Source organism: Perkinsus marinus, assembly GCF_000006405.1.
Source record: "Perkinsus marinus ATCC 50983 genomic scaffold scf_1104296944428, whole genome shotgun sequence".
NCBI lineage: Eukaryota > Perkinsozoa > Perkinsida > Perkinsidae > Perkinsus > Perkinsus marinus.
In genome coordinates, this window is record NW_003211397.1 from 1,855 (window position 1) to 19,183 (window position 17,329).

Here is a 17,329-nt window from a genome sequence, read left to right on the forward strand (position 1 = left end):
CATGCGTAAGCTAGATGAGGTGGAATCTTGTCCTGGAAAGCCCTGGTTCTCTGCATCTCATGTCGCAGCTGCAGTCAGCGAGAAAAGACTGAATTGGAGGCATTCCTATCTAGGAAGACGCCAGAAGTTTTCAAGTCATACCGCGAAGCTCGCAGTAACGTGGTTGCAGTAGTGAAAAAAGCTAAAGCCGATTTGAAGTGCTCTCAGATTGAGAACGCGGAAGCTCAACACGCTGTTGGGGATGTCAAGCGCCTCATCAACGAGTTGAAATCTGGTCTAGGCCCACACTGACCCACAGACGACATGATCTCCTCTCTCCGCAGGTGTTTGCAAGTCATTTTACGCAACTATTCGTTCCGAAAACTTGCACTCTACCTGCCCTTGAGCCAGTCGACCTTCCAATAGAGCGCACGGGAGGGGATGCCATCACCTTGGATGAGGTGAATGACTCTCTCTGCTCTATGAATAATGGTAAAGCTCCCGGAGCAAATGGGGTGCTCACATCCGCTTTGAAAGCCGGTGGTGAGCATTGTCTGGGGATCTTACACCGCTTGTGCAAAGAGTGGTGGAGTGAACCGGAGACTTAGGACATTCCATTATTATCTCTTTCTATAAGAAAGGTGATAGGAAGGTAGCAGGCAACTATAGGGGGATAAATCTGCTCGATCATATCGGCAAGGTTTATTCCGGAGTTTTGGGGCAGAGGCTCAAGCCTCTAGCAGAGAGTTCCGTTTGAGAGAAGCAGTTCGGATTTCTCCCAGCGAAGGGCACTCTAGATGCGGTGCACGTACTACGTCGATGTCAGTCTGCAACCAGAATGGTCGCAGATTGTCCGCTGTCTTCCTAGATTTGAAAGCAGCCTTCGATAAAGTACCTCTTCCTGCGATCTGGGGAGCTCTCAGGCTAGCCGGATGTGATGAGAAGCTCATTTCAGCTATCGAATCACTACACCGTAATACTGTTGCACAGGTTAAAACTCAGGAAGGTTTATCTGATCCTTTCCAATAGATATGGGAGCTAGACAGGGGTGCCGAGTAGCGCCCCTTCTGTTCATCATCTTCATGGAAATGGTGATCAGAGAAGCCAACCTGGATATCAGCTTGAGCATGCCTTGTGAGAGCGAGGGCAGTACGGAATCCGTGGACCTCTCATGTCTCCTGTTCGCGGACGACATCGTTTTATTGGCGGATGATGATTCTATTCTTCAGCGTAACCTGGATAAGCTTTCGGCAGCTCTGACTAGGTTTGGTATAGAAGTGTCCTTACCTAAGACGAAATGCATGATCTTATCTGAGGGATTGGGTGATTCCAATCTGCGTTTGAAGATCTGACTTTGACGTCGAAGAAGTAGATAAGTTCGTCTACTTACGTAGTCTCTTCCCGAAAGGCTAAGAGACTATCAGATATCTAGCAGGATCTAGTAGCGCCATATCAGCACCGGGCGATAGCCCGGTGCTGTCGACCGAGGGGTTTGGCGGCATTTGCCCTCCGACGGCTCCCTGCATGGCGGGTTTTTACACCTTGTTTCGGCGCGTTTGGTGCTCATCAGCTGCCCTGCTCAGTTTTGGCTAGATGCCTCCAAATATGAGTGAAACATGGAGGGATACTATTATGTACGATTCTCTTTCTGTTGATGTATAGCATTGGATCAGGAGCGGAGTTATGGATATACTCCCCGAGTAAAAGTTGGTATTTTGAGGCGCAATTTTGACCACACGTGTATGCTAAGAATATGTGGAGAAAACGTTTTACCGGTCGTACTTCTCACTAACTACGGAGAGTTAGGCCCTGAAACTTGGAGGTCATATCAGGTAAAGCATAAGTACATACCTCCCTGAGCCGCAAGATAATACTCGTTGTGGTGGCTGTGCACGAGTCGAAAAACCGAGTATGCTAAGAATATGTGTAGCTGACTTCCACGACAACTAGCTGACAACACACAGTGATTTTAGTCTTTTGCACCATTTTCAACTTGAGGAACACAAACACGCTTTATCTGCATTGCCTGAACTTGGCAATGGCACTAAGTATCGCGAGACTTACTTCTCTGGGCTGGCTACATGTCTAACACATTTACTCCATCTGCTCTTAATTCCCACGCATCCTCTGTTCGCAATCCAACCCGCTACCATGGGATTTCTAGCGCAGATTCTGCTGAAAATCCGCGATCAGCGGCAAGATCGAGCGACGATCCCGAAGTGGTAGTTGAGAGTATGAAAGCTATACAGACTATCACAGCTATGTATATGCTTAATAATAGATCTTATTCTGGACTTTCTTATCCTCGCCTTATAAATTATACTCTACATGCTATTCAACGTTTATTACTCACCTAGTCATTGATAGAATCCTAGCGCTCCAGGCTGATTGTGTCGCTGTTGCATACAAACTATCCGACTCGCAGCTCAGCCGAATCCTCAAACTTGACTTACAAAAAACTAGTGGCTCAAACAAAGCTGACTTGGTCATTGCAGCTTATACCTCGCTCCTTGATCCCAACCTATCAGTTCATGACTTTGCATCTCGTCTAGATGCTCGTCAACGGGTTCAAGCTGCTCGTGAGTCGTTTTCTGGATTTCAGCACTGACCTGGTTTACCAGGATCCCATGGCTGTTCAAGGTCCAGCCAGCTTCTTGTTTCGACTCTTCCCAGTAGTATTGGCGAACGAGCAATACCCTATAATGACCAAGACCCTAGCAAGTTTTAAACTTGTAAGGCCCGGAAGAGCTGTATCTGCAAGGCTTTCACTGGTAAATATCCTTTTGGCGAGAAATGCCATTTCTTTTATCAACCTTCAGAGCAGCAGGCTCCTCGTGGTACTAGAATGCCGACGTCTGATGCAGCGTCTAAACCTGGGTAGCACTGGGTAGGCGCACTTAGCTTCTTCAGCTACGGTCCCAACCATTCAGTCTACATGATGTAACCTCTTAACACAAGTTCTGGGTCTTTTGCTGTACCGGTGTTATGCGAAGTAGACTGGTAGGTAGAATATCAGGCGTAACGAGCCCAACAAGCGAGTTAATGTAATGACCACTAACATGGATGGTCGCATTAGGACGGACTGATAATGGATTGGACTATACGACTATGACGCGAGCACAATGAACGGAACATAGCGAATTGTGATCGTAGAAAGCGCTCGTCTCAGTAATCGACAATGTTCGAGACGGATAGTATAAACAAGTGCCGCCCGGAACCGTACTGATTCCTCTCGCAAATAGCGAACGCTGTACTGCAACAGGAACTATGCCTGCTTTAGTCAAAGCGAAGCTATCACTCTAAACTTGGGAAAGACTCACTCGACGTCTATTCAGGGAAGAACCCGCTCCAGAAGTAAACTGTAATCGGCTACGGTTACCCCGTATACAACGGCTTGAACTTACCCGAACAAAGGTCATGAACAATAATGTCAACCCAGGTAGGGTCAACAGCCAGAATTTATGCCAATACATAGATCGATGAAGCTGGATCAGCAAGTCATCCTTACGGAGACCACCAATAGATCCTGGTAATGAGTGTAGTGGTTGATCATCGAGGCTGATATCTTTCCTTGTCGTTGTCTAGATATTTTATCCAACAAGTACGGAAGTTGAGATCTAGATAAGCGTAACCATGGAACTGAGGGGAGTCAGAGTCATAACCCGACGGTTCTAAACCAGAGGGGGGAGTACATACGATGGCTTCACGAATCTCGAGATTCTTCTTCCACGTAATCTTGGTACCTAATTTTAGTAGCTCAGTGGCGCCAGAAGTTTGTACAAAATTAGCATTGGCGCATGTTCGTACCGAAGCGAATGTAGCCCTTCTCATCGAGGTAAGATTGACATAGCTCTCCGATAGACTCATGGGGATACTCCTCGATCTCACCGGTAAAGAAGCGCATCGGACCACGAGACAAACCGAGTGCACAGTCAGAAGCGGTAGGTTACGGACCACAGTGGTTGTGATAGTACCAACTGAAGTGTAGGGAACAATCCCACGGCAATGAAGCTGGTAATTTTTCAATCAATGACTTCAGGCGTCCCACTGTTCGCTCGCTCAATCCGTTAGACTGAGGGCTAGCCGGTAGAGATAAGGAGTGGTTTATACCTAAAGCTGAGGTCAGCAGCTCGGTCAAACGGGCCCTATATACGGGACCTCCCTCCGTGAATAGGCATCGAAGTACACCACAAATGGGTACCCATGAGATAGTCAATGCCATAGGAAGAAATAGAGTATACTCACCACAGGCAGGCACCGGGATTGTGAAGCTAGAAGCTGTACAAACGAGGATGACAAAGCTCGTCACTGCCTTATGACTGGGTCTTCCACATGACGCAGGTGGATGAACAAAGTTAGAATAAATATCTCCAAACGCTTTCTCTCACAACAGTCGTATTCTTTGGGAGAGAAGGTATCCTCTACAGGAAAAGTATCCGACTGCCAAAGGATAAACGAGGAACTCGCTCCATTCTCAGGAATGATCTGGCCGTCAACTAACCTCGAGAACAGATCGCTCCGGAAGTTCTTCTTACCTTGGATATGGAGCACTCAACAGGAATGGCGCTACACTCGGCGGTAAGGTTATATCAGTTGAGCCATCTATAGGGGGGAAGCGCGTCTCCAGATAATGGTCGTCGTGCCACTCTCCCCAGAGCTGCGGTATTATCCGACAGTGCGACAGGGAGTTTGCCACTGATAGGAGAAAATGATGACACTATTATAGGCTTAGCATAATAGAGATCACGAAACTTTCCGAACAACTCTCTATCATAGTTAACCCGGGTGTGAGCTCGTGTGAGTTGCTCCACACGAGTCGGCCGTGAAGTTCAGAAGTTTCATCTCCATTGGACTTCAGGTCGTCGATCGCACTCCTAGGGATTCTCCACAAAGAGGGTGGTACTCACCGGACTCGTATCAGCCACTAGCACCCAGACCAAATCGAGTGCCAGTATTTCTCCGATACGGTGCCAAGACGCTAACTGGTTATGAATGAAGCGTGACAGACTTTGCCACTGCTCCTTCTGCTCAACAGTAGGGCTAATCCGAATCGACCATAAGATATGTCTTCCATAGCGAATTCACACTTAGTGGCACCCAGAATTACCTTGGCAGCGGACAACCTCTCTAGAGCCACACGAAGATGTCGAACATATGTCTTCATATCCGGCAAAAAGATCTGAATATCATCAAGATAGATCTTGACGAATGGTAGATCGCCTAGGATATGCTCCATGAGTTTCTGGAAAGTATCAAGAGCATCGTGCGAACCGAACGACATACGCGAAAATTCATCAAGGATAAAACCATTCCCGGGATAGCAAGCGGTCTACGGCGTGTCCGCAGCCAGACTTCAAATTCGGAGGTGTAAAGAAACGAACACCCTTCAAGTCATCCTGCACGAAATCAGAATCTCAGAAATCAGAAATCAGAATCTGACGTCGTATGTCAGCTTGCCCTCTCGGACGCTGAGCCATCGGCTGCTCATCAAAAGACTTAATATCATGAGTATCTAACGGACAGAACTCGATCTTGTTGTTGAACAACTCGGAGAGCTCGTACCAAAGATCTTGAAGAGATCAAAATTCAGGACGAGTGGACATTGGTACCTTGGGCAGTACAACATTAGGTTCCTCAGGACCAGGCAATAACGGAACCGCGTAGTCATACAGATTGCCACCTATCTCATCATTCTCGAACTTCTTATAACTCTTCTGCAGGCTATTGTTCAAAACGAATATGTTCTCCCTTTTAAGGATCATCATAGAACTCGTACGGATCGGGAAGTTGCAGCAAACAGATAGGAGCCGCAGCATCAGCGAAAACCCTATGCTGAGCCAGGGAAAGATTTTCGTCACCATCGCCATCACCAAAATCACGGTGAGAGTAGACGTCATCAGAATATCGGCAAAGAGAGTATAAGGAAATAACTCCGTTGCCAATTACTAAAGCAGGCGGTTTCTCACAAGTCATAGCACAGCGAACCGCGTTTTTGAGGGTAGTTTCCGAAGAACTTGAGCTAGATGTGAACGATACCGTCTGAACGGACTCATCAATCATATCAAAAGTCTGGGTATAAGCATTACGAGTACACACACCTTGTGCTTCTCCAGGGCACGTTGTCGAGGAGACGGGATGCACACCCGCAGGACCAGTGGCTCCAGGCAGAGCGAAGGACAACGACACACTCACACTCCTTGCATGCGGTTCCGGTAGAGGCTCACGATATCGGCCAACGAGAGGGCCACGACTCGTGGCCCACGAGTACCAACCACAAGGACATAGATATCACAAATTAAATGTTCTATCCGCTAAACCTTCCGAGACTTACACCGTTACTATCGCTCGGCAGCACGAGGAGGATTAGACGTTACTACCATTGCATACATTAGGCGAACTATACAGAGTTGAACTCGCCAAAAGTACAGAAAGATATGGGTGCTGATGACCGGCAGCCTCAATCCGTCCATCGAATTAGTTTTCCGGCGGAGAGGGCGAATTACCCTGTATACCAGCCAAGAAGGTAGCATGCAGCAGACAATTACAAGCGAAGTGCTCCGTGTCGCCACGAATAGCACAACCAACAGTAAACTTCTTGTGAAAACACTCCACAGCTAGATGCGGACCAGAACGAATACTACATCTACGAACATCTTGTTGTCGTTGTTGTCTATTTTGTACCGGTTTCCCAATAGGTTGACCTTTTCGCTGAGGGTTACCCATTAGGCACAAAGTCGATCAAACTGCTCATCTTGTCGCGACTGAGGACCCTCAAAGTCACCAAGCAGCTTGGATAACATCTCAGCGAATAATAGTACATCATCATGATCAGTACCGGATTTGTTGTCAGCGTTATCATCAGCCATAACAAAGCAAATATCGTCCAAGTGGAAGTTATTGAGTAGAACAAGGAGCTGCTAAACTGTGTAAGCATAGTATCCTCCTAATAGTAGAGCTCAATAGACGACAAATCAGTAGAGATGGTCTTGTACAAGAGGAACTACAATGAACTCAATTTACTACGTCAAACTCGACGTACAATGAACTAGAACGTATGAGAATACGTTACATTATAACTGTACTTACGGGCTACGTACGAGCTATTACTCGATACAAAAGCTATGCAGCACCCTAGCATGGAGGAACAGCTGGGTTCGGACCTAAAATTGAGGGACAAGGGAACAGTGTGGCACAATGGTCTAGCCACTGGCACAACACCATCTTGTCTCTCGCGCGCCCAAGTTTTTCTTCAAATTTTCTTTCGATCGTCGGGGAATAGTTAAACGGCGAACACAAACTCGACGACCTACGGTATCGTTGCTAAAGAGGTCACAACGCTTACGCACAAGATAAGCAGTGAATTCTGTAGGTGGGTTCATGCGCTTCTTGCCGCAGTCGATAGAGTCGCAAGTGTCACGGACGCTCACGATATCGTTGATTAAGGGTGAACGTGTGCCGGCATCAGCAAAGTTGTCTGGACCATGAATGTGGATATGAAGGAGAGAGTGCGTATCTGTGATAGCAATGATCAATCCTAAATACTTGCGAGTAAGAGCTTCATGGAGGCCAGAGGGCATTCGGAGTTTACGAGTAATAGCAACAGTAGTGAGGATCGCAGCATATTCGGAAATCAAGGAACTTCATCTTGGTATCGAACTCCAAAAGGAGAATACGAGCCGACGCGTAGTACATATCGAGAAACTCAAGAGCGTTGATGTCGACATTCTTGTGTAATTTAGTAAGAGTGGGTTGGCTGCGGAAAACCTGGCAATCGCGACCCAGGGTCGCGATTGCCAGGTTACACTACAAGGCACTGTGTCTCCCAGCTGTTTTCGATGGTGGTTCCTTCCCTAGTAAGTCGTTCTCCGGCTCCTCGTTGGCTATGACACGGTCTTCTACTCTCATCGAAAGGGCGGCCCCAATTCTTTTCGCTAACCGTACCTCGGGTATCTTCGCCGGTCTCGTCTATGGCGTCACGGACAACGTGGACACTACTCGTGAATGACAACCTGGCACCCTCTTTACTTCAACTACATTTCCAACGTTGAGAAAGTCTTGTGGTTGCCAAGAAATTCTTTGTTATGCCAGTCAGAGGAATTGATGGACATAGGACTCAACACGTGAGAAAGGTGTCTCAAATCCATAGATTTCATGTTGGAATCGTCTAGTCTCGAGCACAGCAGAGCGAAGCGTTCCACGATGTGCATCATTCTTCTACAATGGCTCTTATGAACCATTTGGCACGTGAGTGTGGCAGTTACATTAGCAAGGACGGTGTCAGGAGGCTAAGAACGTTGATTTGAAAATCGGTACGCCCGAAGACATTGAGGACGACGACTCTAGCAGTAGTGATACCGACTCTGAGGAACACTCTCAAGGCTGGTCCGACGACTTTAAAGCCTACCTAAAGTTATCTACACTCCGTACACTCTCGTCTGCCGAGCCGGAGGCTCTAAACTTATGCAAAAAGTCTGCGCATTTTTGATCTATTGGTGGTCTATTGGTCATCTTCAACCGCTTCGACTATCCGGTCAGACTACGATGCGATCGAGCCAGAGCTCATCTCATTACGGTTGCTTCGCTTACGGTTGCGAAGCAACTAAAAACATGTAGATCGTCCAATCCAGGGATTTGCGATAATGTCTCGCTACCCCAGATGACGCATAGGTGATGTATTCTTGTATATCATCCATCGAGTACGAAGGAGTTTCGTTGGGAATAACAGACCCCATAACTCGAGTACTATAGCTAACCACTCGCGGAAAACAGCGGCTCCGAAGAGGAATGCTCTGGACACCCGAACCGGTTGTTAGTACCTGTCAGATGCCCAAAAGTCAGATAGCACCCTGCTTGAGGGTACTCGGCAGCACATGCAGGTACCACTGTTTGTTTTGAGCGTTAAAAGAATGTAAATGTGCTTATTCACGGCGTAGGCACTCGAAGACCCCTAGATTGCTGCTTGGACTACTGCTGCCGTGAGACTTCCCATTCGGGGCGAACGACTCCGTTATTTCACGAGGTTGTTGGACTGGCTTAGCTAGCGTGGAAACATCCGAACTCGTGCGGCTCGCATGGTGCGAGAGGCGAGGCTAGATTCGCCGCTACCAGCCTCCTCCAAAGTCTTTCTCGTCGCTGGTACCTACCCCAGGATGCCAAAGGAAGCTGTTCTGGATTGAGCCGCCACCGCCGGGGGCCGTATGCGGATCCTGATGCAACAGGTGAGTCAGAGTATCTACTCAGACGAAAAAATCAGATGGGGAGTATTAACCCCTGATTCGCTGATTTTTCACTCTGGAGCGAGAAATTAGGATCATCGCGATGATATGTGAATCTCCGAGCTGATTCGCGAATCTAAAGCTGATTTTTTGGCTGACTAATACTCTTACTCAATATGCGTTGCTCATGAAGGTGATTTTTCGGGTGATTCCATTGAATCTGAGTATTTTCGAGAATCAGGGAATCAGAGTTTGGATCAGACATTTTTGGCAAGACGAAGATTATAGTCGCTACGCCTTACAACTTGTGGAACACAACCGAAAGTGACAATTTCAAGAAAGGAGGAAAATGTCACTTTGCGAGGGTAGAACCTGGCAGTTTCGTCCCGAACGCATGAGCATTTCACGTTCCGCTATAGCAATGATAAAATGTTGAAAGAAGATCTTTTGTCGCACGTGTACACATCCGTACTTCAAACTTTTCAATATGTTCACTCGGAATCAACTAACTCTGGGTTTCTAACTCAGAAATTCTAAGTGGAAGTTCAAGTCCAACAACTCCCATAGAGCTTCCTTTGAGAACCGGTAGCGTGATCGGGTGTCGTTATCCGACAATCCCTCAAGAGAATCGACGAAGGGCATTCATCGTTATTATCAACTCCTTATTTTTGGATTTACTGTAACCACCTATATTGTGTTCAGTAATATGGAGGTTTGGGTGGTTGCCACTGGTTTATCGAACCCGTGGCGCTTCTAAACTTTATCTCCTATAAACAACATCCTAGTTATAACACCAGGTCAACCACGAAGGTCAATAAACTAGGGTGTTGTGAAACCACTCAAACGGAGATAATCTAGAAGCCCTCCCAATAAACCGCCCAAACCAGTTCATCAAGTTTCCGACATCAAGTTAATGTCCTCGGCATATGTTGCACTCGAACGCCGACAACTATGACCTGTAAACTTCATCATATCGTCAATTTCTTGCTTGGAGAAATCAAAACGCTTCGACAGTTCCATACCAAGTTGTCGCGCATTCGTCGGCAACTTCTAGTAGATCTTATTAAATATTCTCAAGCATGCTGGTACACTTACAACAACCTTTGCCATACGGTGCACCACACAACATAATCCTCTATGCATACGCTGATCCTTGAAATGTCCACAATCACGCACTATAGTCTCAGAGGAACCCATTTCGGTAACACCCAACTCAATCTCTATAGTCATACCTATCGATCCTTTAGATGCACCATCAATAACTTTGATATCCTTTGCTCGAATTTCCAACAACTCTCCAGGTCGTAGAGCTAAGGAAATGCCCATAAGGATAGCATCCTTGGTTTGTTCAAGTTCCACCGTTCTTAACGCACCAACCGGTAATTTGAACAAACTTCCCGCTACTTTACCGGTATCGACGGAGCTTGCCTCTTTTTCATCTGAGGTTTTATCCTACGCGCCGATTGCAGCGTCCGAGCTACCAGCTTCTCATCCGTCGGATGACATCCGATGTCGAAATATCACCGAAACCATGTAACTGGTTGAGTGTCTTCAATCCCGATGTGTATTTCGATATCGTTGTGTACTGCAAATTTATTGATTCCACTAAACCCCTCACAAACGTAACTTCAAACCAGCCAATGCGAATCCATGAATTTGTATTATTTATACGCAGATTCATAACCCTTTTTTTCTTTCTGCTGATATATAAAGCTCTAGGAAATCAAGGAGATTCTTTCTCCCCTCTTCCGTTTCCGCCCTAGCTTGATGAGAAGCCCACTCAGCAGGCTTGGAGAACATCTACTTTGATGCAAAATATTTCAACACTTATTCAACACAACAAACAAACGCAACAAATTACTTTCAAATTATATTCTGTTGATGACGGGAAATCCGTTTCCCATTCGACACACCGAGTATCAACTACTAACATCGGATTATATCCTAGTTAAAAGAACACTCACAGAAACAAACTTCCAACCTCACACAAGATACCCGTATCAACTTAATACTATCAAGTATCGGACATACATCGGATGTATTACATCCACAACCGGCTATCGTTTAGCTGCCATATTATCTCTCGGGCCCTGCCCCTGATTGTTAATAGCTCTTTTATCCATATTAGCATCCCTTTGCTGAGTAGTAGGCGGTGAATGCTCAGCAAACTTGCAATCTTTACAAGGAGCACTCTCCTTTGGTAAACCTGCATGTACCTTCCCACACCACTTTTGACATATTTCTCGCTCCAGGTGCATTCGGTTTCCAGAACATCGGGGAAGCATCCGAACACACCTCTGCAAGACCCTCAGGCTCTAGACTCTAGCCAAAAAGATAGAGGATGCCTGATGATCTTCCATCTTGACCTCATCATGAACGGGAGAAGATTGCAACAGTCTCATGCATAACATCATTCGCTGACGATAACGTCGATCAAACAACTGTGCTTTACCAAAAACCTGTTTATAAGATATCGGAGCAAACCTCGCAGCATACTCAGTGAGTATTACTCACAGACATGTATCAAGTCACCCTTACCCTCAAGAACATATATAGTGAAGGCCCACCGCAACATCAATGGAAGCCATTGCTCAAAGGTATTAGGAGGTTTCCCCGTGGAAAGTTTCGCAGTCTCCAAAGCTTGACCATCTAGAGTAAACTGTATAACACTGTTATAATAACAGACTTGCTGGTCGCCGCGGTGATCTCAGGATAAGTCTTAAATTCAATAAATGAATATCTATCTCGAGACAAGACCTCCGCAACATGCGGAAAAGGAACCAGTTCATTATTGGGTAAACAACCAAATAACTGTGCAGCTGACACGAGTATCGCATCCACAAAGAACTTCGCCTTTACCACATCCTCTTTTTGAGAAGCAGCGACAATCAACGCAGCTCTGAGTCTTGCTCTTCTCAGTCTCACAGCGATAATATCAGCCTGAGGCTGTTCGGCATCATCATCCAATACAGCACCCATAGCGACAGCACAAGCAACTACCATTTCTCCCAACAACTCGGCATCATCAACCGCTGCCTTCAACGTTCTCAAAGAGTCAACCGAAAAGGGTGGTTGAGCTAATGTCTCAACTATGGTCCCAGACAGATCTGGAGCAGTTGAAAACGTCGACATCAACAACGGTTCATCTATATTTTAAAACAAAAGAAAAGGAACCTGAAGACGAAGGATAAACAAAATACGAGGGCAATTCAATCATAACGCCACTCAGAGGCGGCTGGAACTCGAAATCGCCATGAAGATGAATCAAACAAAATAAACGAGCAGTAAAGCGAAAGAATAATAACACTTATGATAAACATGTATGTGATTAAAAATCATCACGATTACTTAGTACGCGAAAGGCTAGTAGTTTACACAAATCTAGCGTCGCACCACCCGAATCGACCGACTTGACAATGGTACCCTTTATCCACAACACAACACATTTACCCCTAATTAGGGATCGACCATCCAACCACACATGGATTCCGACAACTGTCGACCGCATACTCGTTCAACTCGTTCAACACCGAGCAAACTCCCCCAACACGGGGACACATCCATTAGTGCACCAAACAGGTGACTAACCAACCACTACCGGAACACAAGGCAACTTCAAATGAACAGTAAACAGAACATACATGTGCATAACTTATCATACATACGTATGTCGGACCAATACCATAATCGGACCCATTCAGTTGGACTAAAATAACAAGGATTTAGAGGCGTGACAGAACGAGAAGCAAACCAACAAAGCAATAACAAATTGTACAAGGAAACAGAGAGGAAACAATCGAATGCTCAGATGTTAGCCTCAAAAATAAAACATTATAGTTGAGTTTCCAGGAACACCACGAGGAGGTCTCTGAGCTCGTTCCCATCTAAGAGTAAATCTCAATACATTCGTCCTTGAACTAGCCCCATAAATGGACCTTCATTGAATAATTAATTGAATTAAGGAATGCGTAATTCACACCGTATGGTTGCATGTACTACGTGCGCCAAACCTCCATCTTCAGTTTTGTATCATATGATCTCATAGCTGAACTGGTTAAGGGTGAGCTTCCACGTGCTCGAAATAGGGGTTCTATTCCCCGGCAGGGTCATACTGATAGCCTGTATGCACTACGTGCGCTATACCTCCTTGCACCGTCTTATATTGTATAATCTCACAGCTCGACTGGTCAAGGATACACTTGCACTAGATCGAAGCCGAGGTTCCATCCCCCGGCACGGTTATTCTAAGAACCTGCTCGCAAGCAGCAGAGGAGGTTTACCGTGGCACTCGCTGAAGTTGCGAATCAAGGTCGAGAATCAGAATCAGGGTTTGGTACCGGGGGTCCGGACCCCTGGTACGAATCAAGGTAAAATAACGTGGAAAAATGGAGATACTCACGGCGTGAGTATGATTCGGAATCACATGCTGACTAAGCATTGCTGAGTAAAAATCTGATTCTGAGTCTGTGGCGTTCTCGAGTTGAGTAAAATACTCACGAGTATGAGTTTTGAGTCATAATCACGTTGAAAAAATCTAGAATCATGATTCATACTCACTGGGTTGAGTAAATACTCTGACTCATTGATTCACAATGAGAATCAGTGGCTGAGTATGATTCTGAATCAAGAATCATGGTTCTGAATCAAGAATCAAAATCAACGCTTGAGAAAAATCAGGAATCAGGAATCGTACTCGCGAATCCTGAATCTGAATCTGGAATCAGTAATCATACTCACGAATACGAAATTTGAATCAACACTTGTGAATCATGGTGTGAGTTGAATCAAAATCGGAAATCAGATAGTGAGTTGAATCAGTGCCTGTGATTCTCGAATCAGTATCCGCATACCGCCCCAGGATGTCATCATAACCAATGACATTCACCGATGATTCATATTGATCACATACGCATAGGTATCCACATAGGTACGCAACCGAGTGTCCAAGATTGTGACGAATATATGTTAACTGATGACTTTGATGACGAGGTATTTGATGATTGACCTGAGTCGAGCGACACCTGTCGAAACGCATATCTTGGCGGCATCTGCGCAGATTGGGAGCAGCACGATGGAGTAGTACACGACCGAGGAGACCGAGGAACTCATCGACCAATACGCAGTTACTGTGTCGCAGTCATGGGCCATCTACAGCAGGAGTTTTTCATCTGCTGTGACACCATTGGAACTCCTTTCCAACGCTGTGACCGAGAGTAGATACACCTACAGCATGTATACACAATGTTGTGATCAGTACAGACATGTAATCTCTGTCTCAGTTATTCAAACCTTCAAAGTGCTTAGTATCAACGGCTTAGGACGTTCATTCCACTGTTCAAGCATACAGTATGGTCAATTAACATTATTCCAACATGAAGTTCCTCCACGATTCCAGCATGAGCATGGAACACGCGGGTTGCTCCCCGTTCAAACAACTAGTCAGTACTCCGACTCTACGCCTCTTATTGTGCAAGTAAACTGGTGAGAAACACAATACACCTGTGTCATTATTGATGAGTAAGTGACGCCGAGTTACGATATCTCAAAGGCAGCAGCCACGTGTTCCAACAACAGGGAGATGTCTTCATGTCTTTCATTTCGAGAAACTCTCCCTTCCTATTTGTGAGGCCTTTTCCCATGTCTACCTCTCTCGCGGATTGGATCGCATGCCAACCAGTAGTGTCACCCTGACCCATGACTTTCCTCATTTCTCACCACCCCATTTTTCCATAGCGGGTTTACGCTATAGATGGTGACGCGTGGGACGCGAGTCGGCGTCGTAAAACGCGCGTACGCCATCGATTATTTTTCTTTGAGACGAGACGGCTTTAGGATGAGAACTCCTATTCGCCTGTCTCCATATTTCGATAGAGCTATCAAGCCGTATTGACTGTTGTAGTCCTTGTCACACGCTTTCTAATGAGCGGTATTGGACCTTACTTTACAGCCCATCAACCTACATTGGAAACTTCAGACTTGAGTTCAGAGTCGCGGATGACAGAAATTAGAAAGCTGGCCGACAACTTCCCCGAGGCCCCCGCGTATCGTGATGTCTTGGCTACCCTCGACTGGGACAACCTCGACAAGCCGAATGATGATACTTTCATTGATGAGACTGTCACCGGTTTCGAAGCTCTGAAGGACCCGAACACAAACGTTCGCTCTTGGCTAGCCAGATGGAGTGCTCTTGTCCAGGAAAGACTGAAGAGTTCCTCCGGATCTGTGCCTGTGGGTGAAGACCCGAGCATGACCGCTCAGGGCGTGTTCAAGTATCTTCTTTATGGAGCTGAAGTGGCCGACGTTGACCTCGAGATGGCGACCCTAGTAAGCGCGGCGGTAGCGACATCGGCTGTGAAAAAGACCCTACGTCTTCATCGGATAGCTGGGTTAGGCTCAGCGAAGACGCACGAGGACAGGGTGGTGTTTGTCTTAAAACGCCGTGAAGCTGCTGACAGGAAGAACGAGCGGCACGTTGAGGATGTTCCAACCGAGAGACAAAAGTTGAGCAAGGTCAAGAACGACCCCCACAAGTTGCCCCTACAGGTGTCTTCGCCGTTTGATGGTCCATCCAACACCTTACCGTATACGATGTTCCGCACGGCACTGGTTACCGCCATGAAATTCTATAAGCTGAACGAAGATGAAATGGTGGTTTATCTTTTCAGAAACCTGTCCCCTGGCCTTGGTTTGGACATAATGACTGACATCGGTGGAGCTGACGCCTCGTTGACAGCGATTTGGTCCGCGTTGGATAAGCGTTACTCTGCATTAGACACACCTTCAGGAGTAGCCACGCGTTGGGAACGTCTATATATGCGATCCGGTGAGAACGTGAACGATTTCTGTCGTCGTCTACGCAGTGAGGCACAACTCTTCCGTACGGTCACTGGGATGATCCTAACCCCAGAGCTGATTGCCGCCAGATTCTTGGGAGGCCTAAGAAGAGAACTAAGAACCAGCCTGGAGAGTGTATACATGCATCGGCTGAGCTCACTCACGTTGGAGGAGGTAAGAGAAGCAGCTATCTACATTGAGAACAAGGACCGTCGTGGCTCTGTGGACCAGAATGTCACCCGGAAGGACCACCCTAAGAGCACCACAACACAGGAGCGGTGTGTGGAGACCCCAGGAACGGCGGCGGGTAAATCCTCTAGTTCGTGCGGATACTGCTCAGACCACAAGATTAAGGGCGCGGTCAAACATACGCGAGAAACCTGTTGGAAGGACCCTGCTAACTCTGCTATCGTCCCGGCCTGGTATAAGCCTCGGCTGAAGGCTAAGACAGACGGTGTCGATGACAAAGGAGATGGTAAAATCTTCTTCTCGAAAGGCTCTAGTTTGCGTCATCTGAAGGCCATTGCCGGAGGCACCAATATCCGACTCGTGGTAGATACTGGTGCAGACTACACGATCATGTCCCGACAAGCGGCCAAAAGGTGTCGAGTGTCACATCGCGAGCCTTTGGAAGACCCTATTGTTATCGGCTCTCTCAGCTCTTCAGCATCTTTACGTCTGTCTGAAAGAGGACGACTCACCGCGTCAGTTCAAGGAGAATCAGGGAATCGCAGCACGGTGACACTGCATGTATATCTGGTTGACGGTGAGCTCTTACACGAGTCTCTCCGCGAGGCGACTGTCTTACTTGGTGTTGGCACTCTAACGCGCATGCGGGCCAGTATCGATGTGGGGCGCGATGCTCTGACTGCCCACGAGTTGGGTGTTGTATGGCCGTTGTTCCCTACGGGTGAGGATGCTCGTGAAAATGATATGCCTGTTAGCGCTGCTCCCTGCTCGGACGAGGAGTCGACGAGAGCTGATCACGATAACACCGCGGGCTTATCAATTCCAGACAATGAAACCATCCGTGACAGGCTCAAAACCTGGAAATGGCCCCAGGTCTATGTTGAAATGAAGGCTACGGCGGTCCTACCAGCCAGGAGAGATCCCTACCCATGTAAGGATATAGAGCGCAAGGCCATGCAAATGCTGGTTGCTCAACTGGAGCGAGATGGTTTTGTCAAAACTGTCACACTCGACGAGGTCAGGATGGGACATATCTGGGTGGGTGCAGCGTTTATTGTAGAGAAAACTCTGCAGAGCAACAACCCTCGATTGGTGACTTGACGGATGAGAAC

General features: G+C 46.9%; 2 protein-coding genes across 2 annotated transcripts; both read left to right on the plus strand.

Moving 5' to 3' along the window:
• Positions 1 to 1,010: 1,010 nt before the first annotated feature.
• Pmar_PMAR019038 (hypothetical protein) lies at positions 1,011 to 1,331 on the plus strand (the record flags this gene model as incomplete). The annotated part of the gene is made up of 1 exon (XM_002780095.1): positions 1,011 to 1,331. One exon carries the CDS (start codon positions 1,011 to 1,013, stop codon positions 1,329 to 1,331), a length of 321 nt encoding a protein of 106 aa, XP_002780141.1.
• Positions 1,332 to 15,188: 13,857 nt separating this feature from the next.
• On the plus strand, positions 15,189 to 17,318 carry Pmar_PMAR019039 (hypothetical protein; the record flags this gene model as incomplete). Its single annotated transcript, XM_002780096.1, has 1 exon — positions 15,189 to 17,318. The coding sequence occupies one exon, from the start codon at positions 15,189 to 15,191 to the stop codon at positions 17,316 to 17,318; it is 2,130 nt and encodes a 709-aa protein (XP_002780142.1).
• Positions 17,319 to 17,329: the final 11 nt, after the last annotated feature.